We start from the raw sequence: 27,478 nt of genomic DNA on the forward strand, positions 1-27,478 counted from the left end.
GGGGAGCTAGCAGCAACACAGAGCATGACTCCTTAGTGGCTGTGTCCCTGTATCAGGGACACTTAAATCCATCACCCTAGGGTCCATGATTCCCTCAGCCTTGCCTCTTGCCAGGGATGCCAAGAAAGGCTCTGACTCGTTCCTCCTGGTACTGGCTGATTCCCTGGGGGCTTCCATTTATCCCTCTGGTTCTGGAAGTCTTTACTACCCCTTCTCTCGTCACAAGCCCTCAAACAGCAGGCTCCTTCCCTGGCATTTTGCACAATGCCATATGTGCCACCCCCATCTGGATTACAGGTAAATTCCTGATAAGGAGACAAGGATTTGTAGCTGTGTTCCCTTCCACTCCAAGGACTAAGCTGAGAATCTGCCTAGTCCTTTATGGGTATTTCAAAGATGGGGAAACTAAGGCCTGCAGCTGGGGGCGGCCTACCCCAGAATGGAGAACTAACTCCCAAACCTCAAATCAGAGAACTGGAGCTGGAAGGGCATAAGGCCAGGAGAGAACGAAGTCATTTCCCATGCCATCTCCAAGAGCTACAAGGCCACACTGAAGGCCAACAGCCAACTCCAGAGCCTGCCTATCCTGGGTGTGCTCAGCACACACCTGCCCTCCAATCTTAGCTCTGGCGAAATACCCAAACCTCCAACCCCTGGTCCAGGCTGGCTGTGAGCTATTCCTGAGTCCCTCCAGGGCATGGGGGGGTGGGGAGATTCCTGGAGGAGCCATGGCATCCTACCATTCCTTTTCCTTGCGTAGTAAAACAGATCTAGGGCAAGAAATAGAGAAATCTCGGGGACTGACGGGCCCCAGTCTCAGCAGACCCAGACCCAGTGGAGAGCTCTGCACATGACTGAGCCAGTCTCCACCTCATCATAGAGATCCCTGCCTATGGGTGCCTGTGCTCACACAGGTGGGACAGAAATGCTGGCTCCCCCCAGCCTTGGGTGGGTTGTACCTTCATGGAAGCCACTGGCTCTGCCCCCACCTCCCCCTTGGGCGCCATCCCTGATTAATGATCTTGTCTTTCTGATTTATGAGCAGCCCCTCCAGACGAGGGTGGGTGCCCCTTACAACCCCGCCCGCCCCGCTCAGCTGGAGTAGGAGAGAATTATTAAATAAACATCCATACGTCATTCCTCCCCCCCACAAGCTGGTTGCGCCGAACCCGTACGGCCCGCTCCGGCGCTGACACGGAGCAGCTGCGGTGATTCATGGGCAGCCGGGCCCTGCGCCGCGGCCCATACATCATGCCAGCAGCACTCGCGGCCCCGGCCGAGATAAACTGATCAACCACAACGGGCTGGAATGAATTTATGACAACACAAAATGGAGGGAAACAAATGGGAGGTGACCCTGGGCCACCGACCCGGCCCTGCACCGGCCTGCAATCCACTCTCCTGGCAGGAGGCAAAGATGGAACACTGGCCCTGGAATGAAGAGGCTGCCTTTTAACCCCAGGCAACCTAGCCTGCAGTCAGAAGGTGGAGTGGGTACTGGAGTTAAGCAATGACCAATGGCAGCAGCACCAGGCAGCCCAGACTGGACAATGCCATCTCCTGAGGCCAGAACTGGCTTTCCTTGGGCTTCTGGGAAGTCAGGGAGATGCCCAGCTGATACTAAATCTTTGTGGTTCCCGGGGATCCAGGCCAGGGATTGCCCAGCGCTGCGCGAAGTGCTAATGGATCCCTTTTCCTCTGCCAGAGAACCCAGGCCAAAAATTCCTACCAGAAGTGATGAGACCCAATGTTCCTGCCTAAAACCCACTGCGAGTGCCACCCGGGACAAGAAAAATGAAACCAATTTAGCTCCCGATTAAGAAACAGAAACTGGAGATGAATCAAGTGCACCGGCTGGGCTGGGCGGCCATACATCACATTCCCCGGGTGGAGGCCGCCACAGCGGGCAGGCAGGCGGGCAGACTGCTCCTCCCTCCGCCAAGGCTCCCAGGGCCGTGGCCCAGCGATCAATTCACAGAGTCACGCTTAGCACCAGCTGGGCTCCACTGCCGGCTGTGTGCCCAGGGCAGCAGCACTGAGCTGCACTTGGGAGGGCCAGAAGCCCTGGCAGCAGGCCTTCCTGCTAGCAAAGGGCCCCTCCTCCCACTGAACTGCGGTCCCAGGGCCCCCTCCTGGCCAAACGCTTACTTCTCGATGTCGCTGTTCTTGCAGGTCTTCTGCATGGCCTCCTGCTTGCTGCTTTCACCATTGCTGGTGGATGGCATCTCTGCTGGGACAGAGGGGCAACTCACACTCCGGCCAGACTGGGCAGCACAGGTGAGGGGTTGGGCTTGAGTCAGTCACCACCATCCAGGGATACCCCCTCTCCCCCATTACTCCTAACCTGGGGCAGGACTTACCGTCATTGGCCCATTTAGAGAACTCAGGTGTGATGCGTGTGCTGGGAGGGCCGCCACTGGAGGAAAGGAGGGAGGAAGAACAAAGTGAGGCCTGAAGGCGGGCAGGACAGCCCTGAGGGTCAGTACTGGGTTGACTCCTGCCTCAGGGCTTCCTCTCTCTCTGCTCCACCCCCCAGGCCTGTGCCCACACTTGCTTTAGGACTGCGCCCCGGAGTGCCTCTCTCTCCTTGGCTTCACCAGGCTCCTCGCCTGTGCAGGGGATGACATCAGCCTCTGTATATCTGGCATGGTGGTCAAGGACAATGGATCCTAGTTTGCAGCAGGCCATGAGGGTTGAATCCTCAGGAGAGCATGCCCCTCCTGGCCAAAGCTGACTCTGGCCGGGGGCGGGTGGTGCAGGTGAATACCAGAGGAGCTACTTTTCTTATTCCCTGTGGCCTGCCGTATCAGCCCCACCAGCACCCACAGTGCTCCAAGGATACTGTGGCTTCCCATACTCCAAAGTGTCATCCCCATCCACATCCAAGTCCGCATCACTGTCCGGGTTCTCTTTGCCGCTGCACATGATGAAGCCAGAGCCTGTGGGAAGCAAGGTGTGAGGAGGGCCCGCGGACAACAAGACTAGGCCGAGGGTGCCCCTCCTGTTGCCTGCAGGTAATGGTTAGGCTTCGGACCTGTTAAAGCCCAGAGGGAAACCTGGGCCTGGGATATCTAGAGCCAGATACTTCAGTGCCCCTGACCCTGACATTTCAGGCCCTTCACTCTGCAAACTTCATCTTTCTCTGCCACTGCATGCTGCTCCAAGTGGTCTCTGCTCATAAACTAGCCCATTCATACATTATGTCACGTCCTTGGGGGACACTCAGCCCCAGGCCTGCTGTCCACCTATCTTCCAGGTCTAGGAAGAACAGGAAGAGGACAGAAAAATTCAGGTCTAGGAATTTCACAGGAAAGGAGTGGGGCCTCCCCCTATGCCCCATTATCCAGCCTGACAAGTCCATTGGAGGAAAGAACAGGCTGGCTAAGGCCAATGAGAGCCACAGAGTGGGACCCCCGGCCAACATCCTGATTTTGGCCGCTAGGTCCTTGCCAGCAAAAACACCAGGCAGCTGTTCAAATATTTGGTGCCTGAAGCGCCTGACATTAATTATTCATCTCCACCTCACTCAGCCCAGATTCCTGGACAAGTGCAGTTATAAAGGGATTAAGAAGGGACAGACGAGGGAGGACAGGCATGCACACCTACTTCTCAAAGCAGTCCATGAAGGCAACCAGGCTGAGCGGAGGCCAGGCCATGGGCCAGGCAGGCGGCTGACCCCTGAGGTGCATCTGGCAAGCCATGGGTGGGCTCTCAGCTCAGGGGGAGGGGCGAGCTGCTGGGGCTACACCAGGCCTGCTCACCTGCCAGGGGATCTCTCTGTCATCCAGGACCACCCTTCCTGATAGCCCAGGGTCAAGTGCTATAGAGTTGTTCCCCCCAGTTCCCCACTTCCTCCCAGTGGGTCTCAGGCCACACCTCACTAGCCAGCACAGCCCTGCCAGGGACAAAAGAATGTGAGACTCTGTGGCTACTGGGATCAGCAAAGAAATACTTAAAGAAGTGAGGAAGCAGCTCAGTGTCTGCCTGATGATTTCAGACATTTCTGCTTGTTCCTCTCAGGTCCTTATACTCTCATTAGGATATGTCTTGTAGGGAGTCCTCAGGCCTCTTATCTGTTCCCTCATCCTGCTTACCACTGAGTTCTGACCACCTTTCCTCCTGCTCCAAAACCATCGATGGCTCCCCACTGCATGCACAACCAAGCCCAGACTCCTCAGCCAGATCCATGAAGATCCGGGTCCATCTATGTCTTTACCCTTGCTCTCTACTAATTCACTCTGTAAACCCCTTGCATGTAGACACAGAGACTGCTCACCAAACCCCAAACATACCCTGTATATCCCACTCTTAAGACCCCTGCCATGCTACTCACTCCATCTGGAATGTTCTCCATTTTTCAAGCCCTGAAAAACACTGAGTCTTGATCCTTCTCCCTTCTACCCCACCAGTCTCTGGTCTCACAGATACCACCAATCCCAAAGGTAAGCAGCACCGGGAACGAAAGACGCCAGGCACTGCCTGGGCTCCACCTCTCCCTGACAGTCCTCATTTGCCCTCTACCCTGAGGCACTGACACACTTGAGGCAACAAGCAGGTCAGCAGCAGGGCCATTAAGCTGAGAAAACACCAAGTTACAGCTCTGTCTCCTGTTCACAGCCAGGTGTCCTGACAAGCAATTCCCGCCTTGTGGGTGAGTGGCACCTCTATAAACCCTCTGACAGTTTGGGAGACAAACTCCACCATCAATCAGAATGTAGCTATCAGGTTCACTTACAGCTTGCGGCACCCAAGCCCTGCCAACCCCCCTTCCCCAAGTACACGCAGCTCAGCAGCTGGCCTCACATCCTCTGCTCGGTCTGGCCCTGCCTAGCCCTGCCTTATAAGTGGAAAGCAGAGAACCCTGGCACCACACGTGAGCCCAATATGGCTCCATGGCAAAGCAGAGAAAACAAGGTACTCCAGGCCGGGCACAGAGGCTCACGCCTGTAGTTCCAGCACTTTGGGAGGCCGAGGCGGGCGGATCACAAGGTCAGGAGAGCGAGACCATCCTGGCTAACATGGTGAAACCCTGTCTCTACTAAAATACAAAAGAAATTAGCTGGGTGTGGTGGCCCGCGCCTGTAGTCCCAGCTACTCCGGAGACTGAGGCAGGAGAATAGCGTGAACCCGGGAAGTGGAGCTTGCAGTGAGCTGAGATTGTGCCACTGGACTCTAGCCTCAGCGACAGAGTGAGACTCTGTCTCAAAAAAAAAAAAAAAGAAAAGAAAAGAAAACAGGGTACCCCAAAGCCGCCAGGAAAAGCTCCAGCTTCTCAACACAGAAAGTAGCCCTGTGGCCTGAAGTCCTTTTCTCTGCAGTCTTACTGCCCACCATGCCTGGCCCAGGACTCATATTCCATTAAACAGAGCTACTGTGGTCTCCCAAATCCTCTGTGCTTTCTCATGCCCCCATGCCTCCATACCTCCTGCTGTCTGCCTAGAACCTTCTCCCTCCTGGTCTGCAATGCACATGCCTGCTCCTTTGGCAAGTCTGACTCAGCCCAACCGTGCCTCCTACCATTAACTCAGTGCCCACACAGAGCAGCTGCTCTCTAAATCCCTGCTAAAGGAAAGAACTCACACCTCAATGCCATTCTTTCAACCTTTATTGGGCTCATCCTCTGGTTGGCTCCATGTTGAGAACAGAGAGCTTCAAGAGCTTCAAGACCTGATCCCTGTCCTCACGGTGCTCTGCGTGGTAGATGGGGTTTCCCAGCTTCTTATACACAGGTGGCCCTTCCCTGGTGTCCACCCAGACTCCTGTGTAACTCCAGAATCATATTTATTACCACATATTGTCACTGTCCCTCACCAGACTGGAAGCTGCAAGGGTCCCAAGTTTGACTCACTGTTGTGATCTCAGCATCACCCAGCAGAGCTGGCTGGGCTGATGGCTGGTGCCACACAGCACACCCCAGCAGTACTGGCTAAACACTGGCGACACTGCTATATTAGGTCCTAGTTAGCGGGTGGCCTGGAGAAATCTCTGAGGATACAACTTTCCTTATCAGATCCCAGCTCCCAGTCCGGCAGCAGCTTTCTGTTCCTCTGGCCAGTCAGGCAGGATGGACAGCACGACACACTTTTTTTGCCAAAGAAAAGGCCTCTGCCTCTGGTCTGAGCCATTCACTCTGACCCTGACCCCATCCTCCAGCTAAGACAGATGTTGGGAACCTCTCCCTACCCCCACAGGTGTTCAGAACAGGCTGCTGCCAATTTCACTCTTGTGCTGCCCCAGCCTGTTCCAACCTCTTTCCCAGCACATTAAACTTTATTTTCTTAATGAAATGTCACTTGCTGACTTCTGGCAGAATCATAATAAAAAGAAACGGCCATAAAGCCGTTTTATGCAGACAGCACCCCCGCCAGCTTGCCCCCTCCTGCTTGGAGAGGAAGGCTCCATAGTCGTTTGATGTTCTCAGCTGCTGGAATATCCCAAGCCAGTACTCAGAGGCAAGATGGCATAGACAGCTCCTTTCCAAGTCTCTGGCTCCTCTTCCATGTAGCTCCAGGGATAACAGGCAAGCTGCCACTCCTACTGCTGCTATCCAGGGAAGGAACTCAGCCCCCAGGACCTCCAAGATGGCCCAGAGTACCCTTCAGTCACCAGGGAGGGCCCCTTGCTACGGTTCCGCCCCACCTTAAAGTGGCATAAAGGCCTGAGCCCCCACCCACAGGCAACCTAAGCCTGATGGTCAATGATACCCAGCAGGGTGGTGCCAGAGTTGCCCATTCCTGGCAGGGTGGGCAGTGCAAAAAAAAAAAAATCCTTCTCCTCACAGTGAAAACTTAGCAACAAAGAGGGAGAGAGTTAAGTGCAGAAATGAAACACAGGTCTACATTTTATAAAATAAACTCATTTCTTCCTGGGTTATTGAGAAGGGAGAAAAAAAAAATCAGTGTTAATTTAATCAATTGATCAGATGATCGATTGAGAAACTGGAGATGCCCGTTTACTGGGGGTAGTATCATCCTGGAACCTGAAACCACAAAAAAGGAGGCATCGATTTCCTCACCTGCTGCTCCCAACAAAACCAGAGCCCAGGGAGAAAGGAAAGTCTCGGGGCCCTCCAGAGGCCTGCGCTCTCCAACACGGAGGGCAGGGGCAGCAGCTTCCGGCGAGTTTTACACTGGAATTAGTTACAGATGCAGTTACGGTGTCTTGTGTAAACGCCATCGATTGGGGAGCTGACAGTCTGGGGAGCTGCGATGCGGGACAATCAATCGGCCTGCAGTGTCACCTGCCACCTCGCTGAACAGTTGACAATGCAATTATCCAGTGTGGAGGCAGGGAGTTGGCGTGTGTCAAACGCACTTAGCCACTTTCCGGGCCTCCTCGATAACGCGTTTCACTGCCTCACGTCAGGAGAGACACAGAGAGACAGACGCCGTTTAAAACCATTGATACTTGCTCCTTCTGCCTGCACTCCCTCTGTCCTAGCTTAACAATTGTGTTCCAAAAGGCGATTAAATCCCGCCAGTTGCCACAGGGGACAGAAGGTGCCTTGCTCCTTGCCGCCTCTCCTCACCCCTCCCAACAGGCAACAGAGATAACTAAAGGTGGTTAAGGAGTCACAAGGCAGCAGCACAACCCTCTCCACTCCAAGACCGCCTCCAGCAGTGTGCTGTTCTAACACCTGTCACTGACTGGACTGACTGGACCAGGAGCAGAGCTGCACTGGGGGACATTTTTAGCACCTGGGGCTCCTTTCTTTTGAGAACCAGCACACCAAAGGAGGCAGCAGCTAGGGCAAGGCCTATGTGCCCATGCCCTGGGGCTTACAACACCTCTTACCCCCTTGCCCCATACTTCTGGCGCTGAAATTTTATCAAGAAGTAGCCAGATAAAAGATTTGTGCCAGGCTGGGTGTGGTGGCTCATACCTGTAATCCCAGGAGGTCGAGGTGGGCGGATCACCTGAGGTTTCAGGAGTTCAAGACCAGCCTGGCCAACACGGTGAAACCCCGTCTCTACTAAAAATACAAAAATTAGCCGGGTGTGGTGGCACATGCCTGTAATCCCAGCTACTTGGGAGGCTGAGGCAGGAGAATCTCTCGAACCCAGAAGGTGGAGGATGCAGTGAGCCGAAATTGTGCCACTGCACTCTAGTCTCCAGCCTGGGTGACAAAGTTAGACTCTGTCTCAAAAAAAGAAAAGATAAGATTTGTGCCACAGCTGCTCTGCCTGTTTGCTTCATGACTTCTCATCCAGCTACTTGGAACCAGCTTAAATGTAAGGAACTCATGAAAGATAAGAAACGCCTCACGCCAGGACCTGAGCAGGACAGAGGCCGTGCACTGCTGACTGTCTTAACACCCTTCTCCTCCCTACCCACTCCACCTGTTAGGTTCAAAGGGGCTTCATGCTGGATTTGAGCAATGCATTCACCTCCAGGGCTTAAAGATATAGCTGTAGCCTCTATTTCCTGTGATGCTTCCTGGGAAATTCCTCCATCTCACCACTCTTGTGACCACATCATTGCCACCTTATTTGAAACCAATCATTCCCTTGTCCTCCTTCCAGCATGTGCCTTCCAGATATGAGGAGCTCTGGGCTCCCCAATGCAGTTGGGTGAACTCTCACTGGCAACCAACACACAGGAGGGACCACAGCTCACCACTGTAGGTCTCTTCTCCAGGATCCAGGAGCTGGATGGAGGACAGGAGAAGAAAGGCATGGCTCCTTAGTCACACACCTCCTTAGACTACAGGTGGAAGCAGGCTTGTCTTAAGGGCTGTATAGTTAGGTTTCCCCTGTAGTCTGCTTCTCTAGCCTAGAAGTCCCTTGCTCAGCCCAGGTTTGGCATGGTACCCAAGAAAAACATCTTTTCTCCCTAACTGCGGATCTCTTTTAATGGAATGTTCGTGGCGCACTAGGTTCTGTGTGCTGCCCTTTATGTAAAGAGCAGTAGCAGGTTAGAAAATCTGTGGTTCTGAAAGGACAATCAACAGCTTAGGCACACAGCTTAAGTATTTCTTCTAGAATTGGGAAGGTCAGAGTGCCTCCTAGGCAGCAAAAATTCCCTCCAACTTACTTATTTGAAGTAATACCTATTTCCTTTAGTCTTTTCAAAAATCTATTTCCAGTGGGACCTACCTCAGTGCTCGCCTGCTCTGTCTAGTTATTTTGTCCTAAAATACCAATCCGAGCACTCCCAGGCCTGAGATATCTGGGAGCTCCTCCTCAGTAACCACAGGTCCCCATCTCTAAGGCCTGTTGCCCTCAGCCAAGTGTCTCCACTGAAACTCTTGCCTGTTCACTGCTTCCCACAGCAGATTACATTTGAGGTAACTGATCTGATCCATAAGACCAACCCACAGGGGCCTGGTGGGAAGCTTTGCTGAGGATGACCAAGGGGCCCTAGTCTGGGAGGAGGGATGGGGGTGATCGGATACAGGAACTTATCTGCAATTCTTCACTTATTTCATATCTAACAAGGACAGCAATCTCTGTTCTGTCAGCACGCACAGCGCAGTTTAAATGGGCCTCGCCACTCGCCTGCTCATCCTGCCTCTGCCTCCCTCTCTCTGAAGTCGGCTGGGCAGCTTCTTCAGCTGGCGTTATCACTCCCTCTAACCGGTCTTGGCAGGCAATCTAATTCCTCCTGAAAAGGTCACCGCCATTTTAACTGCCTTTCAATCACATTAAGCACGCGCTGCCCGGCTTGGGGCCCGGCCCGCCCGGCGGGCGATCAATGCGCTGCACTGACACCAGCCCGCCTGGCGGGGCCACACCCAACCCCCCAAGAGTTGGGGCCTCTCGGTCCTGGCCAGGGAGGGTAGGCTGACAGATGGCCAGCTTTTGCAGACAGGGTTTTGGGGGCAGAGGCAGTAGGGATCAGCCAGGGCCTCCCTTTGATAGTCCCCCCACCGAGGAGCCTCTGCCTCCTCCGCTCCAGTGCGCCCCGCTCTCTGCCTCGTGGCCCCCGCTGATCTCGCTGTAAAACAGCCTTTCAAGTCTGCCTGTCTTTTGACTGCACTAAGCTGTTTAAGAGGCGGCAGCAGCTTCTATCAGGAAAGCTGGAGCAATTCTCTGCAGATAAAGGCACCTCCGGCCCCTGTTCCCTCTTCAAGTCTCACTCTCATTCTCGCTCTCCAAATCGCTCAAAGAAAAGCCCCCTTTGAACTCCCCTCAGGAATTCTTGAAAGGAACAACCTCACAGTGTAAACACTCTGGGAAAACGGATACCCGCCCAGGGCCTAAGAGCCCCTCACACTGCTCTGCAAGTGCATCCCGGCACAAGGGAAACACTCTTGTCAAATCAGCAGGCCCTTCGCAGCTTCATCCTCCCTAAGCCCTGTCTGGTGCCCAGAAGCCATCAGGTCCAGGTCTGTGCCAAGGAACCTAAGAAGTTGCCACAGCAATAGAGGATGTGAGCAGTTGCAGCTGCCAACAGCGCTAACCAGAGCGGCACGCTGGAACTGACCCTGTGTGGCTGCCACCGAACACCCATGTGTCCAACTCACAGGACAGACAATCGTCAGCTCTGCTGCTCACTCTTCTAGGGCCTCAGACACTCTAAGGCTCCAGTACAGGATGAGTGAAATGGCAAACTCACACTCTCCAGCTCCGGTTCAGGGAGACGGTTTGATCTGACTAACCTTCCTGATTTATGTTTTGGCTTGCCCCCAAACACCTGCGTAATGTGAGAGACGCCCAGAGGCATAATGTCCCATCTGGGCTCTTAGCCCCTTCGTGGAACCAGTCTGCACTGGACGGCCCTGCAGAGACCACTCCTCAGCATCCGCCCAGGTAGCGTGGCCCCATGGAGGCAGAGAACTTCTTCCCAGCTGCTGTGAGATTCCCCGGGGACCATACACAGCAGTACTCCCAAAGGTGTTGCCCAGAGAACGAGAAGCAGACGGGAAGCAGATTGGCTCACTTAATGACCACAAGCTGCAGTACCAGCTGTGCTCATGCACAGAAAGGGAGAAGAGCTGTAGGCCAAGAGGCAGACAGCTCCCCTTTTCCCCTGCCCAAGGCTGGGGAGTTTAACAAGTCACTGACCCTGGGCACCCAACCAATTCTGCTGTATGACCTGGTGGGGGGTGCCAAGCCTTGCTCCTCCAAGGAGCTGGGAGGGCACTGGAGATGGGCAGGGCCCTGCATACTCCTTTGCAGCAACTGGGGAGAGCCCAAGGGAAGGAGGGAGCAGCTGGGCCCAGGCCCCTCTTGCTTCAGGGCAGAGGGCGCCCAGGGAGAAGGGATGGGATCAGAGCTAAAATTAGATTCACCAATGAAGCTCATGGGAGGTCAAATTTTGCCATAACTCACTCTCTCCTCTGTAACTGATTTCCCTGACATAGGGCTGAAGAGTAGGAGGAGGAAAATCCAATGTGTTTGCCTGGAAGCCCTCAGGGCCCCCAGTGCTGGAGGTGTACAGCAGGTTGCTGGATTCTCATTTATCAGCCTTAAGAGGGATGGAGTGATAAATGCATAACCGTCCCTTTAATATTTTATGCAGGTGCTAACGCGGCTTGGCTGTCACCTTCAATGCATCACCCGAGGCTGAGAGCCCCCCTCGTCATTCCTAGCTTGCAGCCTCACAATTCCATTTCCCCACCCAAATACATCCATTTTAATATGCACATCACAGGCAGGCAGCACGGTCACAAAGGAGCCCCACCAGCAGCAGTCCCCACGTGGTGGAACGGATGGATGACCAGCCACCAGCCTCGGCCTCTTGGCTCCCAACAGATGGATACCCAGCAGAGGCCTGGCACCAGAGTGCCACTGTCTATGTGTCAGCTGCTTGTACCTCGGAAGCCACCTTCCAGAAGAGTGGTGGCCCGTATCCGCTTCTGCCCACACCATTCATACTCCTCAAAGCGGCTGTTGTTCTCATGCTCGATGTCCACAGCATCATCCTCAGCCATGCAGGAGCCTTCCCTCTGTGAAGAGCAGAGCAGGATCATGCTGGGCCCAGGCCATCCCCACCTGCTCCCCACAGTCTGCGACGAAGGCACAGCTCTAGCCCCAGCTGTGGTGCGCCAAGTGGGCCCTCAGCTCTAGGGCTCCTCTGAAGCAAACCAATTTAGAGGTCAAAGACCTGGGCCTCTTCCCAATAGTTTTCCACTGGAGCCCAAGGAGGGAATGAGTGAGAGTGAAAGCAAAGGGAGAGAGCAGTGGACAGAAGTGAAGAAGCTGCTGAGACCACATGGAGACCCCAAGAGCCCACAGATTCAGGGGTAGTCTGCAGCTAGTGTCGGGGGAAGGGAGCGGGGAAGGAAGGTGGGTGGTGATGGCCCCTCTACCTTAGAAAGGCAATGCTCCACATGCCTACTCATCTCCTGCTCCGATCCTGCCAGGGGGCGGTTGCACAGGGGACATACCTGCCCTTCATCTTGCTTCCTCCGTTTCATTTTCCCAATCCGAGCTGCACGGGGGAACCGAAAACAAAGCACAGAACAAGCAGACGGTCACTGCAGCCCCCAAGGTCCCAGTGGAGCTGACACATCCTGACCTCTTGCCAACCACTAGCGTTTTTATTCAGTGCCTGATCTGGCCCTCATCTTGAAGTACCTCCTGCTCCTTTGGGGACTGGACTTTGCCAAGAGCACCTGGGGAGGACACTGGTGCTAACTAAGCCAGTAAGTCTACTCTTTGGCCACAGCTGGTGCAAGGTCTACCCATACCTTTATTTCCAGTGTTTAGTAAGAGTCCAATGGGCAAAGACACTCCATGTTGCTAGGTATCTCTCCAGAAAGCCAAGACCATGAATTCTTTTGGTGTCGGGAAATACAACTCTAAAGAGCATCTCTTGGCTAGAACCTAACCCCTCCAGTGGCCTGACTTGGCCTGCTGTTCACTCATCAGCTAAATCCTCTTTTGTTCCTGGGCCAAGAGCCCTGAGGTACAGCTCCTAGCATCCCACCTAGAATCTTAACAGGAAGAATTTCTCTGAGGTCCACGAATCCCATTTTACAGAAAAGGAGACTGAGGCCCAGTCACAAAGGTCAGACCTTTGGCAGCCAGGTCAGAAGGCTCAGGGAACCCTGAGAAGGCAGCCCTTATTGTGCCCACCCGAACCTGTTCCATCATTTCTAATCAGTACAGAGGGGCTGGCAGGCCCTGGAGGCAGAGTGCTGCCTGCCATGTTGTCCCGCAGGGGGCTCAGTTCCAAAGTGCACACTGCAAGCCCACAGCACTGCTAATTAATGCTGAGCGATGCAATCATTTCTAATTAGCTCACTAATCCCTCTCGGTAGCCCTCCTGTCACTGAAGCAGGAAGGGGTCAAAACAAGAAACTCTGTTCCCTCTAGTCCCTTCCAGAATGCCATAGCAGGATCAGAGATGGCTACTCTGGGACCAAATTGATGGGGATGGGGGAGAGCCAGCCAAGGAGGTAAAGGTTCCCCAATGCAGGGCCAGGAAGAACTTTCTCATGGACAGTGACCCTGACAGGAAGTTCATGAATGCAATCTAGGAGGGGAACACAGGTGAGAGCTGCTATGTTACAGTTTAGAGCTTCTACTGTGTGTCAGGCTCACAGCCAAGTACGTTACCCAAGGTAGCTCATTTACTACCACTTGCTGAAGCTAGATTGCATTATCCCATTTTAACAGATGAAGAAACCCGAAGCTTAGAGAGATCAAGGCACGTGTCCAAGTAGCTAAAAAGTGGCAAAGGCAAGATAGGAAACCAGGCCTGACTTCATAACCTAGAATGCCCTTCTGTTCCAAGGGGACCCCCTAACTGAGCAGCATCAACTGACTGGTCCCAGTGAGTGTGCTAGAGCTCCAGCTCCTGCCTGTTGTGAGTCTGAGGCAGGGAGCTACTCCAACTCCAAAACAGAGCGACCCCAGAAAGACCCAAACCAAAAGGAAAGCTACCATCCTGCCAGAACTGGGCATGGAGTTTGAGAAAACTTGGTCTGTAGCCCAGTCCATCTCTTCAATTTCCTGTGTTTTCACTATAGGTGACATGACTGTGTCCGAGTGCCCCACTTGACTTTGTGGACAAAGATCGAGAACTCTTCACTTTGGCTGCCCAAACTCTTGGAATCTCAAACTTAGGTAGCCTTGACACTCTAGAGCCAGGGCTGGGATGGACAATGGACGTGAAACCTCAGAAAGGCATTGAGCAAAGGACCCTGAGAGTTTCAGAAGTGTAGTATGGAGCAGTGTGCCAACACAAAGCTTCCTCCCTACCATGCCTACACCAAGAGAACACCTCCCTGGGTAAGAAGGTGCTGATGATACCACAATGTTCGATGACTAAGGAAATCAATCTCATGGAATGGTCAAGAAAAGCACGATACTGGATGTGCTCCTTGCTCAGGACACACAGGCCAGCAGATGATCCCTTGTAGTCCCTGGAAAGCACCCTGATGGACTGGGCTTCATTTGGAAATTCTCAGAGAAGGAAGGCAGGTTTGGTTTTCACCTTTCCCATTCATCTTCTAAATCCTGAACTAAGCTTACCAAAGTGTAGTAGGGAAAGTTCTGTTCTCTATCCAGAGGCTACGTATGAGTAGGAAGAATCAAAGCATTTGCCAAGTAGGTAGCATGGCGTGGTTGGAGAAACACGGGCTTTGGCGGGAAACAAACTTCAAATGAATCATGGCTCAGTTACATCCCAGCTGTGTGCTTTTAAACAAACCACTTTCACCTCTCAGAGCCTGTTTTCTTATTCACAAAAGGTGTGTAATGCTCCTCTCAGAGGTGTTGTGAGAATGGTGCTTAACATGGCGCCAACTCATCATGAATGTTCTCCCTTTTCCAGACCAGGGCTCAGCCTGGCAGCAGAACCCACGTGGTAAGAGCTGGGGATCTTGAACTCCATGGCCTCTCTCACTTACCAGCTGGTCCAGAGACCCTAAACCCCTTACAGTCACCCCCCAGATACCACACCCCAGTAAGCACAAAAAGCTAGGATCGTTCAATTGTATTCAGCAAACAGGAATGCTCTAGAGGTTTGAATCCAAAAGGGGGGCTGCTAGGTAGTGCATACACGGCCTGCTTTCAGAGAAGGCCTCTAAGAGCTGTCGAGCCCACGCTGATCACCTTTGTGAAATGTGGGCCGACTGATAACTCAAAGAGCCCTGGGATGAGTTAGTTCCTGTTGCCGTGGGAACTCCAGATCTCACTGTATTGTCAAGTCTCAGCAGAGAGGCTGTATTCACACTACTGGGCACTGATTAAAAACTGGAAGAAAAACATTCTCAGCGCCCTGCAGGTTTGTATAGTGAGGTCCCAGCAGTTTGCAAATTCAAAGCTGAGTTCCCGAGTAGAATTGTGTAGCTCGTTCCTCATTCTCCGGCACTTATTGCCCCCACCCAGGGCTCTTCAGGGCCTTTAGAGAGGTTTGGGCAAGGGCTGGGAGCCCTACCTCCATTAGACAGACGGGGAAACTGAGAGCGGCAGCTTTGGTTTGCACATACTCAGGCGCCGTTAACTGCGAAGAAGCCAATGGGCCCAAAAGTCGAAGAGACCCAGGCAAGCCAGGAGCGGCACAACAGTGAGGGAGGGGAGAGGCGGCGTGGGCGGAGGGGCGGCCGGGCAGACTCACCATTCAGATCGGGTCTGCCGTGCTCGTACTCGCAGAAAGGTCTGGGAGAAGATCGCGGGCAAGATGTCAAGAAAAGAAAAAAAGAGAGCGTCCAGGCTGCGCCTGGAGTCCTGACCCCCGCCCCAGCACCGGGACCTCCCAACCGTCAAGCCTCCCTCCGCCCTCAAACAGCCCGTAAAAACCTACTTCCTCCGTCCTGCCGCTCTGCTCCTCGCCGCTCCGGCTCCTCCCGCATATGCGCCGACGCTGGGCTTAAAGGGACCCGCGTGGCCCGCTGCGCGTGCCGCCCCCAGAGGCCACGATCCCCGGCCTGCGGCGGCTCTGGCCCACGGGCGCCCGCCGCGAGGGCGGCGAGCGCCGGATTCGCCGGCTGCCCCCGCGGCGGCGCACCTCAAGCTCGCCAGGCGGCGCGCGGGCCATGGGCTCCTGATCACGTGATCTGCCGCCGTCGCGCGCTGGGGGTGAAAGTTCACAATGCGGGGGGGCGGCCGGACCGAGACCAGGAAGCTGCCGTTTGTACTCCGGTAGCAACCAGCAGAAGCCTCCCCGGGGTCCCTCCCACCGCCCGTGAAGCCTACCAACCCCAGCTTTAGCGGCTGCAAAGTCCTTCCCCCCCCCCCCCCACCACGTCCCCTCCCGCTGCGGGGCTCCTTTCGCCCCACCGCCCGGCCCCAGCTCCCGCCTCCTGTGCCTGCCTTCCGCGCGGCTGCCCTTAGGGCAGAGGCATCGCGTTGGGCGCTTTGCAGGGGACAGGGCGTCGGAATTCCCGATCGTCAGTGGGCGATCCCCGCCCAACCCCTAGGCCACCCAGTTTTGTTATCAGACGACTCCCAACATGTCAGCTGTCTGCTGCACGGCCCCTGGCGCTCCCATAGGCACTGCATACCCACATGGCCAACATTAAACTCAGTATCCTCCAAACAGAGGCCTTTCTTTTGGGTTCCCTATTCAAAAGAGGAAGCCATCATCTACTCAGGTGTGCCCACAGAGTAAAGTTGAGAGTCGCCCTTGACCCCACCTTCTTCTCCATCCCTCACACTCAGTCCTTTTCTAGATCCCGAAAGTCTACTTTGAAAGGTCTCTAATTTTCTCAACTCCACCTCTGTATCTCCTACTCATCCTTCCTGGTCTGTAACTGAAAAATAGCTTTGCCTTGTGTAAGAGTACATTCATCTCTGCGCCGTTATCATAGCTTGTGTAGGTTTTTATCAGTGGACTGACCACTTCAGGGTTGGGGCCATGTGTGAGTTATTTGGGTGAACCCAGAGCCCAGCATGGTGCTGGGCATAGGCAAGTCAGCCCTGAGTTTTTTTCCATGGTTGTACCTACCTTGGTTGTCGTTGTGCTCCAGTCATACATAATCTTACGAGCTCTCTAAATTTGCAGCTGTTTCCTGTCTCATCTTTTGGTCTCCAGCTTCTCTCTCTGCAACCCATCCTCCACACTACACACAATGTGATCCTTCTATTGGATAAAATTAACCCTCTCCTTCTTTAAATCCTTCAGTGGTTCTCCACCAAGATCTGCAACCTGGCATATAGGCCTGCCCTGTCTGCCTCGCCAGACTCTTCTCCCACTGCTATTCTCTCCCTTTACACTCCTGCCACTCAGCTTTGCAGAGCTAACTGTAGCTCTTTGAGCACTCCATGCTCTGGACTCCAGGCCAGAGAGCCTCCATGGCCTCCAGTATCCCCTGCTTGGTTAACTGTTGTTCATCCTTCAGGACTCTGGTAAGACTTAGTTCTGTCCCCCAAGCCTGGGTTTGATGCCTCCTCTGAGTTTTCGCAGTTCCACTGCTTCTCTTTGATCATGTATATTTTGACTGTTTGTTTACATATCTGTCCCTTGTACTTGGGAGGTCATCTCTAGCCATTTACCCAGCACAGTGTTTTGCATGAAAGAGACATCAGTGGGAAGGGGAGAAAGACTTTATAAGCCCTGAGCCCAGTGATGGGTTGGTTGGGAAACAATCTCGGATTTAGGGCCAAACAGACTCAAGTTCAAGTCCTAATTCTGTTACTTGCAATTTATATGTTCTTAGAAAAGTCACTTCTTTCTAGGCCTGTTTCCTTGGTAATAGATTGGGGATGATGAATACAGTTGCTATGAGGTTTAAGTGAGGTAATGATAAAGAGGGTTAGTCAGCAGGGGCTAAGTAAATGAGAATTCAAACTGGAAACCAACGCTGGGCACGATGGCTCATGCCTTTAATCTTAGCACTTTGGGAGGCCAATGCAGGAGGACTGCTTGAGCCCAGGAGTTCAAGACCAGCCTGGGCAATATAGTGAGAACCTGTCTCTATCAAAACAAAACAAAACCCAGAAACCAGTACCCCTGCTTTCAAGGCCTAGCTCAGTGACTTTAAAAATCCAACATAGCGGCCGGGCGCGGTGGCTCAAGCCTGTAATCCCAGCACTTTGGGAGGCCGAGATGGGCGGATCACGAGGTCAGGAGATCGAGACCGTCCTGGCTAACACAGTGAAACCCCGTCTCTACTAAAAAAAAAAATACAAAAAAATAGCCGGGCGAGGTGGCGGGCGCCTGTAGTCCCAGCTACTCGGGAGTCTGAGGCAGGAGAATGGCGTAAACCCGGGAGGCGGAGCTTGCAGTGAGCTGAGATCCGGCCACTGCACTCCAGCCTGGGCGACAGAGCGAGACTCCGTCTCAAAAAAAAAAAAAAAAAAAAAAAAAAAAACAAAAAAAAAAAAAAACAAAACAAAACAAAAAATCCAACATAGCTGAACAACTACTACATGCCAAGCCTTGTGTAAAGATCAAGGGACGGGATACCCAGCTAGTCCCTGGGTTGCTTTCCAGCTTCATCTACTAACTTTCTTGCATTCTACTTTCTAACAAAACCAAACTACTAACAGGTCCCCAGATATATCATTCTGTTACACCTCTATGTTCTCTGTACATAGTGTTGCCTTTATATCTGGAGTAACCTTTCTTCCTTGTCTGCTAAGTGAACTTCTATTCCTTCTCTGAGTCCATTTTCAGTCATTATCTCCTGTGTGAAGCTTGCTCCGATTTTCCCTTCCTTCTGCTGTAGTATCCTAGAAACTTATTCTTTTTTATTAATTTTTTTTAAAATTTTATATTTTTAGTAGAGACAGGGTTTTGCCATGTTGCCCAGGCTGGTCTTGAACTCCTGGCCTCAAGCAGTTTACCTGCCTTGGCCTCCCAAAGTGCTGGGATTACAGGCATGAGCCACTGTGCGTGGCCCCTAGAAACTTATTTATACTCCTGTCATAGCACTCAAAACACTGGACCGTAATTATCTATCTGCAAATCTAACCCCTTGAAGGCAAGGACACTAAGCTGAGCATGAGTGAGTACTAGATAAATGTTTGAGTAAAGGAAGGATAAGACAAGGTCCTTGCCTTGGAGAAACTCCAAGTCTAGTGGAGTCAGATTCATTGTGAAAGATTAAATACGGCCAGAATTATTTGCATCTTCTCCTATCAAGAGCTGCCTTTCCTCATCCTTTGATTATGGGCTAGCTTTGTGACTTGCTTTGCTTAATAGAAAGTGGTAGAAGTGATGTGTGAGTTCCAGATTCTAGGCCTCAAGAGGCCTTGTAGCTTTGGCATTTACCTTCTTGGTGTGACACTGCCCTGAGATTGCTAAGTAAGAAAGCTATTGAACATACTGGAGGATGGGAGGCCACGTGGAAGACAGCCAAGACACCCAATCTCCCAAACATGCAGTGAGGCCATTTTGGACTTTCCAGCCCAGCCTGTCCTCCAGGATGAATGAGCTGCATGAGTGAGGAAATGCCCACTCAACCCACAACATCATAAATAATGAGTTGTGTTAAGCCACTAAATTTTGGGATGTTTTGTAGATAACGGAAACATACCTAAACAGTTGATCACAATGTAGGGTGACGGGCAATAATCAGGACACACAAGGGTCATGAGATAGCTCATCCAGAAAGGCTTCCTGGAGGAGATGATATTTGGGCAGGATTTGGAAGGATAAATAGAAATTTGATGGAGTGGGGTAAAACAGTTCTGTTAGAAGAAATAGCATGTGAAAAGGTATAGAGGCAAGAAAGGAATGCGTCATCCAGGGAGTGGTTAGCGTTAGTTCAGTGAGCATAGTCCATAGGATTCATGGACAGTATGTGGAATGGAAGCTGGACATACAGGTTGAATCCATATCACAGAAGGCCTTGCTGCCATGATAAGGAGCTTCAGCTTTATCTTGTAGGATACAACATAGTTTGATTTGTCCTTTAGGAGGTGTGCTTAGAGTCTAGAACAGGGTCTTGGGTCTTAACCTGGGCTTCAGAGATCTCTAAGTGGTACTGGGATGGCCTCTAGAGCTTTCCTAACCTCCTGAAATTGTATGTATAATACTGCATGTGTGTGTGCCTGTGTGGTATGTAAAAACACATGTGTATGTTTTTAGGCAAGAGAGTCCATAGCTTTCCTCATAGTCTCTAGGAGATAAAAGAAATACTGACATTTGTGGGGAGGAAGGTGGGTCAGGGAGTTGAGGCATTGTTGCCTGATGGTTACTCTTTCCTAGTTGAACAGATGGGCAAGGTGCATGCCATGAGTGCAGTACAGAGGACAGGCCTCTGAAGGTGGGGCTCTGTCTGTTCCTCCGGACCAGAATGCTCTGGAACAAAGCCTTGTCTCTGTTCCCTCTCAGATCAGAATTCCCTGGGGTCTGGTCATTTCTCTGCCTTGAACCAGGGTTGTCTGGATCGGGGCAATGTCTCCCAGGGGCTTATTGGGCTTCCTCTCTGAAACTGGGTCCTTTAGAGAGAGCAGGGATCCCTTCCCAGGGCTTGCTCTTGGGCTTTGCAGTTTGAGTCCCGTGTGAAGGCATTTGGTGGCGTCTGTCCAGCCGTGCTGGGCACTCTACTCTCCAAGCTCTGCACCCTGTGCCAGGCCAGGCTGTGTCAGCTGTAAGGAAGGGGTGCAGAGAGAACACCTTTCTGTAATTCCCATAAGGGGTCAGGTGTGCCAGCAGGGCCCCTGGTTCTCTACCCCAGCTTACAGGTCCCTGCAGCCCTGTTTTTCCACATCAGATCACAGCTGTTCTTCCCTTCTCACACTGGGCCTCCCTGAGAAGCCCTGTTGCCATTTGGACAAATGTTCCTTGGAATAGGAGTTGTTTTCTTTCATCGAACGGCTCTGGGATTCTGAAAGACAGGGCTCTGCCTCTCCTTAGACAAAAGTTTTGGGGGAAGTTATTTGTCCTTCCTACTCCAGAGAAGGTCCATCTATAACTAAGATGCTACCCTTAGGCCCCTCTGCTATGATCTTGTAGGACTGTGTGATGACTCCCTTCCTATTTGCCCAAGACGCTCACAGGCAGTGTCCAGGGTTGGCGGAATTGAATGGTTATTTGCTTAAGGTATCATGCTTTTCTGTTCTTTTTTTTTTTTTTTGAGATGGAGCCTTGCTCTGTCACGCAGGCTGGAGTGCAATGGCATGGTCTCAGATCACTGCAACCTCTGCCTCCCGGGTTCTAGTGATTCACCTGCCGTAGCCTCTGGAGTAGCTGGGATTATAGGCGCCTGCCACCATGCCTGGCTAATTTTTGTATTTTTAGTAGAGACGAGGTTTCACCACGTTGGCTAGGATGGTCTCGAACTGCTGACCTCGTGATCTGCCTGCCTTGGACTCCCAAAGTGCTGAGATTACAGGCCTGAGCCACTGCGCCCGGCCAGTATCATGCTTTTGAAGTCTGAAATCTTCAGGTGATTCTGGGCTGTGTATCTGGGTCTCTTATGAAACCAAACCCCATAGGATACTTCCTGATGGATAGAATGATTCAGAGGTGCTCAGAGTCCATGGAGCCCACGTGACCTTGGCATCTCTCCCTAAAATCCATCTATTTAAGGCCTATTCCCTGACACCTATACCTCTTGGGTTCATTTAGGGGCACTGGACACAGAGGGAATCAAACCCAGTTCAGGCCTCTCCTGTGGCCTGCGGAGGAGAGGAGGAGTTAGCACCAGGTAGGCTCTTGAAACCTTCCCCCAGGTGAGCTTGCTTCTCATGGCCACCCACCACCCTCCTCACCTGGTATCTGTCTGAGTGGTGGAGGTCATCAGTGGCAGATGAGTGGGGTGATGCCGTTGGAGACTCTCCTTCCCTCTTGATGGAAGCAGACAACAGGAGGGACTGGAAGAAGAAAAAGGACATGTGGCCTCAGGCCGAATGAGACCTACCGTCAGTCTCTAGAGTTCCCAGTCCTGTGGCACTTTTGGGAGCGAGGCAAAGAGAAGGAGGCTGAGGAATAGAAAGACCACTCTCGAGATTCTAAAGGCGTGGTGTCAAGTCCTAGGAGTGTAGTTGTGGGAGAGCATGGCTTGGTTTTAGGGATGGGTAGAGACCCCCTGAGGGACCCTGCTTAGGCTAATCTCTGCCCCAGTGGAGCGAGACTCCCAGTCCACTCCCAGTAGGCTGAGACTGTATATGTTTTGTTTTCCCTTGGAGAGCAGACACTCTGGGATCCCCATGAAGGGTTGGGGGTAAAGCCATATACCTGCTGCCCTGCCTGCCCTTAATACAGGCTGATGGCAGCCCCACAATAGAGACAGTAAATTAAATAGCATGTGAGTTTCCCACGTGCAGCTAGGGATGTACACTGGTCCATTTATCCTGGTGCTACGTTGATGACCCCAGCAAAAATCCCAGCAAAACGAATCCCCCCATGTCAATCTTGTATGGCCTCTTCTACATACGCCTGCAGTTTAATAAACTGTCTGCTTGAAATTGTGTGCAAGCACCACAATTTGAAATGCCACATGGCACATTCTGCCTGAGAGCCAGCTCTTGCCAAGGCCTGTTCAGCTGCAAACGGGGGGCCTAGAGGCCTGAAAGCAATCCATACTTCCTCCCCCTACCTTCTCCAGCCTGTACAGCTCTGAGCCGGAAGCACACAATTCCCTAGGAGTCCTCCCCAGCTTAGAAAACCACGCCAAATCGCCAGTGACAGCCCAAAGAAAGCAATTTGGGAAAGATGGAGCAGCCATTTATCCTTCATCTCCGCCTGAGCCTTAGGATGTGACCCGCATGCGGTGGCCATGCTGCGCATCCTCAGGCTTGGACTGGAAAGGGCCCTGGAAAGGGAAGGGACAGCTGCTGGTCTGGCAGGGCTCCCTGACTTGCCCATACCCCAGGAGCTGGAGGAGAGAAGAGACTGGAAAGGGCCTGTGCGGGATTCTCTGCAACGTGGAGCCCCTTCTTCACCACCCAAGCCCGGTGGGAGGCCTCGTGGGTGACCCAGCCCTCAGCTCAGAGAGGAGGTGCTCTCAGGCAATGTTCTTCTCCTTCTCTGGTCCCAAGGAAGATGCTAAGGAGGGGGAACAGTGTGGGTCACCCCGACCTCCGGCCCATGAAAAAGCTCCTGTTTGTGCGCCTTCGCGCTCGCTCTCTCTCTCTCTCTCTTTCTTTCTAGGTTAGAAGCCCTGAGAGGCCTCGGCATTACACCTGGGGCAAGCGGAATAAAAAAAGGTCACTGGCGCTTTTTAAACATGGACCAAAAAGCAGTAAAATGTGTTTTGAAAAAAAAATCCCGGCATTAAATCATGACTTTTTGCCCGGCTCTTCGCCTCATTAAAAGTGGCCTTTTGGAAGGTAAAATTATCATTGTAAGCGATAAGATCTTTAAGAAAATAATTCACGGCTTCTTCACCCTTTAATATGATAGCCGCCACCGGCTAATTTTTTTCTTAATGGCAACGAGGCCATCAATCTTGTCTAAGGCCCCCTCGCCCTCTCCTCCTCCTCCCTCCCTCCTTCTCCCTGTCCTTTCAGTCTCTTGTTTGAACCTTCTCTCTCTTGCCTCTTCCACCCATGACCTGCTTCCCTAAAGCCTAGGTCAAGGCAGAGGATAGACCCTGAACTGTTCAGCTTTGGGGGTGTGGGCATATATCTGGAAGTGGGTGAGCAAGTGTCCCTTGTCTCTGTGTCTGATGGCCAGTATGCCTGTGTCTGTGGTTTCAGGCCACATGTTTAAGACTTCCTATGTCTGTATTGTGACCTGAGTGTGTGTGGGTCTGCATATGTGGGGAGCTAGGGACAGAGGTAGATTGTGTCTGCCAGGGGTTTGTCCTTAGAACACAGGCCTCACTGATGTCCAAGTCCCCAACCCTGCCAGCCATGCTCAGGTGTCAGCTCTCACCTGTGGTGGCCGACTTGGAAGCTTGTCTCTGACTTTCCTGAACCACACCATGAAATGCTGCAGGCTGGGCCACACTCAGTGAGTATAGCTCCCTACCTCTGTGAGTCTGCAGCTGCTTGGCACCCCTAGCCTCCCCTTTCTCTTTGGGGCTTTGCCTCCTTGGCCAAGGCCTATACCCACCCAAGGCTGGGCTAGGCGCTCTGCTCCTCCTCTCCCAGCTTGCTCAGGTGAGCAGTTTTCTAAATGAAGGTACACGATCCATTCCTATACCTTTGAAAGGCTTGCAGGGTATTTGGGCCTACCCCATGGAGGTGATACTTGTCACTCTGGCTCCTTTCCCAAAACTGCCCTCTTAGAGGTCACCAGTCACTGCCAGACTTCTAAATACAACAGGCCCCTTCTCCAGTCTTTCCCAGTTTGACTGCTGACCACCTGATACGTTTAGAAACTTTCTTCCTTAGGATCCTGAGATACCACACTCTCCTGTGCCCCTCTTAACTCACTGAGCTTTCCTCCTCTGTCTCCTTCCCTGCTTCCTACACCTTATCTTGACACCAAGTGCAGGAGTCCCCCAGATTCTCACCTTGGTGTTTGCTCTAATCTCTCCAAACACTCTCCTGCACTGATTCCACCCTTCCCAAATCTTCCATAGTCATTCCTCACTCCCTATAAAATGGGCTAGGGGTGGCCTCCCATTCTGAATAATTGTGGGAGAAAGGATGCAGCCTTCTACCGAGGAATGGGGAAGGGGATACTCAGTGAGGGAGAGTTTGGTTCTCCCCATGTATCCATCCCCTCAAAACCACCTTTGGGTAAGTAGTACCCACGGTGTCTGTGGCCATCTTTGGGGAGTTCTTGGTATAAATTTCATTGTGCTAAGGCTTCTTGGCCCCTCCTTTAAGCCAGATACTTGCTCTTCATTTTCCCCTTCTCCATCTGATGCTTTCAAGTCTTTCTCCCATAGGGTTTGTTCAGAGAGGCAGACTAATTCCCCAGATGAGTCCAGCCTCTTCCTTGGCTCCTTGTTGCCCTCAGGACAAAGTACACACACACACACACACACGCACACTCATACACCCCTGCGCCCCCATAGTCTGGCATCTAGGGCCCTGCACTATCTTGACCTGCATTTCTTTATTTTTCTTCATCTGCTATAGCTCACTTTCTTCCTTTGAGTCTTCCCACCCTTAGTGTCGGGGTCACCCACATCTCCCAGGCCATTCTTGGCTCTGACCCCTCTCCCGGCTGGAAGAGGAGAAAGTCAGATGAGCACACTCTCCCTCATGCACAGACCACACACACTTACACACACGCAGTGCAGCCCTAGGCCTCAGGATGATGTTCAAGACCTGGAGATTGTTGAGGATATTAGAAAAGCTGGAGGTAGTTGAGGATACTAGAAAAGCTCCTTTTTCTCAGGAGGAACCAGTTCTGGGTAGGCCTTGGTTAGTATGGGCAGGAGGAAAACATGTAATTGGCCACCTACCTTGGGGGTGCCTGGAGCCATGGCATCCTTCAGAAGGGAATTCTTGCTGCCAAGAAAGAAGAGAACAGGGTAACCATTCTACCTGCCGCCCAGGGCATGCAACGGTAGAGTAGCAAGAAGACCCCAGAGACAGAGAAGGCATAGCCAGCCTAGCCCAGCCCAGCTCAGCCAAGCTCCACCCAGTCCTTTCAACTCCAGTGGCCCAGCCTAGCTCAGCGTCTCTCATGGGCCAAGGGCTAGTGGTGGCCCCTGGGAGGGAGACACAGACACTAGGCATGGTAGACTCCCCAGTGGATCTGAAGAAAGGGACTTTACCTGACTCCTTGTATCAGCCCTGAAGATTCTGCCTGTCCTGGAGACCCCCTTCTCTCCACCCCCTGTCCCTAGCCCGCTCTTAGCTCCTGTGGGATTGGGGTGATGGAGCTGACATGGCTCTTGTCAATTCTCCCTCCAACATGCTGCAAACTGTGTTAGGCCAGGAATGATCTCCCCCTGATTCAATTTGTCAGCCCCAGGCCCTCCGGCATCGGGCGCGGCAGGCAGGCGGGAGCTGGGCCCTGAAATATGGTGGGCGGCTCAGAGCAGGCGGGGGCTGGGGTGGGAGGTGATGGATGGGCTGTGGGGGAGGCAAGGACTGTGTTTAATAACAAAATTGGTATGCAAGGCCACATCCCGCGCTAAGCATGAGTGATCCAGAGCCACAAAGTATTACAAATCCCCACTAAACAGATGCTGACAATGGAACAAGACGTATCAAATCAGATCCACTTCAGAAACATTAATATCCCTGTTCCTGTCCCTCCCTGCCTGCTGCCCCCACTACGCTCGCCACATCTGTGCTCGCACATTCATGCGCGTGCATTCACACACACATGCTCACAGAAGTGCCGGCGGATGAATGCACGGAGGCAGACGCAGCCCATTCACACAGGGTCCCCGTACAGACACACATATGAGCTATAATGTACAGCACACCCGCAGATATACCCAGAAAGCACAAGAACACACAGACACACATCCAAGGCAGAATGCATGGGGCACATAGGGACTTAACGAATGTAGACATAAGGAACATGCACAGATGAGCTTAGACACCCACAGACATACCGGACATGCCAGCAAAAGCACAGGCAGATTCGGATGCAGCAGTGACTCTCAATGGGGCACAGGGGAGAAGGGGAAGAGATGTTTGCCTGCCCAGGGGACATCCGGCAATGTCTGGAGACATTTTTGATTGTCAAAACTTGAGTGGAGGGAGGGGAGGTTGCTACTGGCATGTGGTAGGTAGAGGATGTTAAACAGCCTACAGTGTACTGGACAGCCCCTCACAGCAAAGAATTATCTGACCCCAAATGTCAACTGTGCCGAGGTTGAGAAACCCTGGTATAAAGGTGCACACATATATACCCATAGACTTCCTATAATTCTGCCAACAGGCACAGATACAACCAGTCACACCTGGAGACTCAAACACGCATACAGATGCACAGGGCCACAGAGGCATATTCCCAGACACATGTCCATACAGATTCATGGTCCGGCGCGGTGGCTCATGCCTGTAATCCCAGCACTTTGTGAGACCGAGGCTGGTGGATCGCCTGAGGTCAGGAGTTTGAGACCAGCCTGGCCACCATGGTGAAACCCTGTCTCTACTAAAAATACAAAAATCAGCTGTGCGTGGTGGCAGGTGCCTGTAATCCCAGTTACTTGGGAGGCTGAGTCAGGAGAATCGCTTGAATCCAGGAGGGAGAAGTTGGAGTGAGCCGTTGCGTCACTGTACTCCAGCCTGGGCAACAAGAGTGAGACTTTGTCTCAAAAAAAAGGATTTACAACAGCCACACAGATTAGATGACAGCTGCTCATATGCACAAGTCCAATAAACACATGCATAGATATGGACACCTGTGTGTACCAACACACACCCAGACGCACATGTACCCACAAATGTAGACACATATGCACACACACACATAACATATGTACATCCCAGTGCAGGGGCCGCCAGGCCCAGCAGCAGAGTGAGGCCAAGGTCTGAGTGTAAAAACATAGCTGTCAGCCAGTCTAATCACACAGCGGGGGCATCACAGACTAGGAAGGCCAGCTACAATAGGTTCCATTCAATAATGTTTTGCTCATAAATGGTTCATGCCAGCCCTGATGTAGGCACTGGGGATTCAAAGAGGACACGGAACTGCTGTTGAGAAGCAACTAGTTTTTGAGTCTATGGCTTTTATCATTCGTTCACTCCTTCATTCACTCAGTAAACAAATACTACCATCACCATTTCTGGTATGGAAATGAGGCATCTACTGTACAACATCATGCTTGCTC

The 27,478-nt window shown here is 52.4% G+C and overlaps 1 protein-coding gene and 1 long non-coding RNA gene across 2 annotated transcripts in view; one reads left to right on the forward strand and one right to left on the reverse strand.

The window, feature by feature from the left end:
- Positions 1 to 27,478, reverse strand: part of RNF220 (ring finger protein 220) — a 262,744-nt gene that overhangs the window by 3,029 nt on the left and 232,237 nt on the right. The window contains 10 exon segments of the mRNA XM_017881842.1: positions 2,149 to 2,227; positions 2,361 to 2,416; positions 2,555 to 2,641; positions 2,843 to 2,939; positions 11,758 to 11,890; positions 12,332 to 12,375; positions 15,511 to 15,517; positions 15,519 to 15,551; positions 21,555 to 21,656; positions 25,148 to 25,193. Of these exon segments, the coding sequence (XP_017737331.1) occupies positions 2,149 to 2,227; positions 2,361 to 2,416; positions 2,555 to 2,641; positions 2,843 to 2,939; positions 11,758 to 11,890; positions 12,332 to 12,375; positions 15,511 to 15,517; positions 15,519 to 15,551; positions 21,555 to 21,656; positions 25,148 to 25,193 (684 nt within the window).
- Positions 2,173 to 14,616, forward strand: LOC108535677 (uncharacterized). The gene is made up of 2 exons (XR_001887291.1): positions 2,173 to 2,277; positions 11,464 to 14,616. It is a non-coding gene; the product is annotated as an uncharacterized LOC108535677 (long non-coding RNA).

This window comes from Rhinopithecus bieti, unplaced genomic scaffold (assembly GCF_001698545.2).
Source record: "Rhinopithecus bieti isolate Rb0 unplaced genomic scaffold, ASM169854v2 scaffold_12155, whole genome shotgun sequence".
In the NCBI taxonomy this organism is placed as follows: Eukaryota; Metazoa; Chordata; class Mammalia; order Primates; family Cercopithecidae; genus Rhinopithecus; species Rhinopithecus bieti.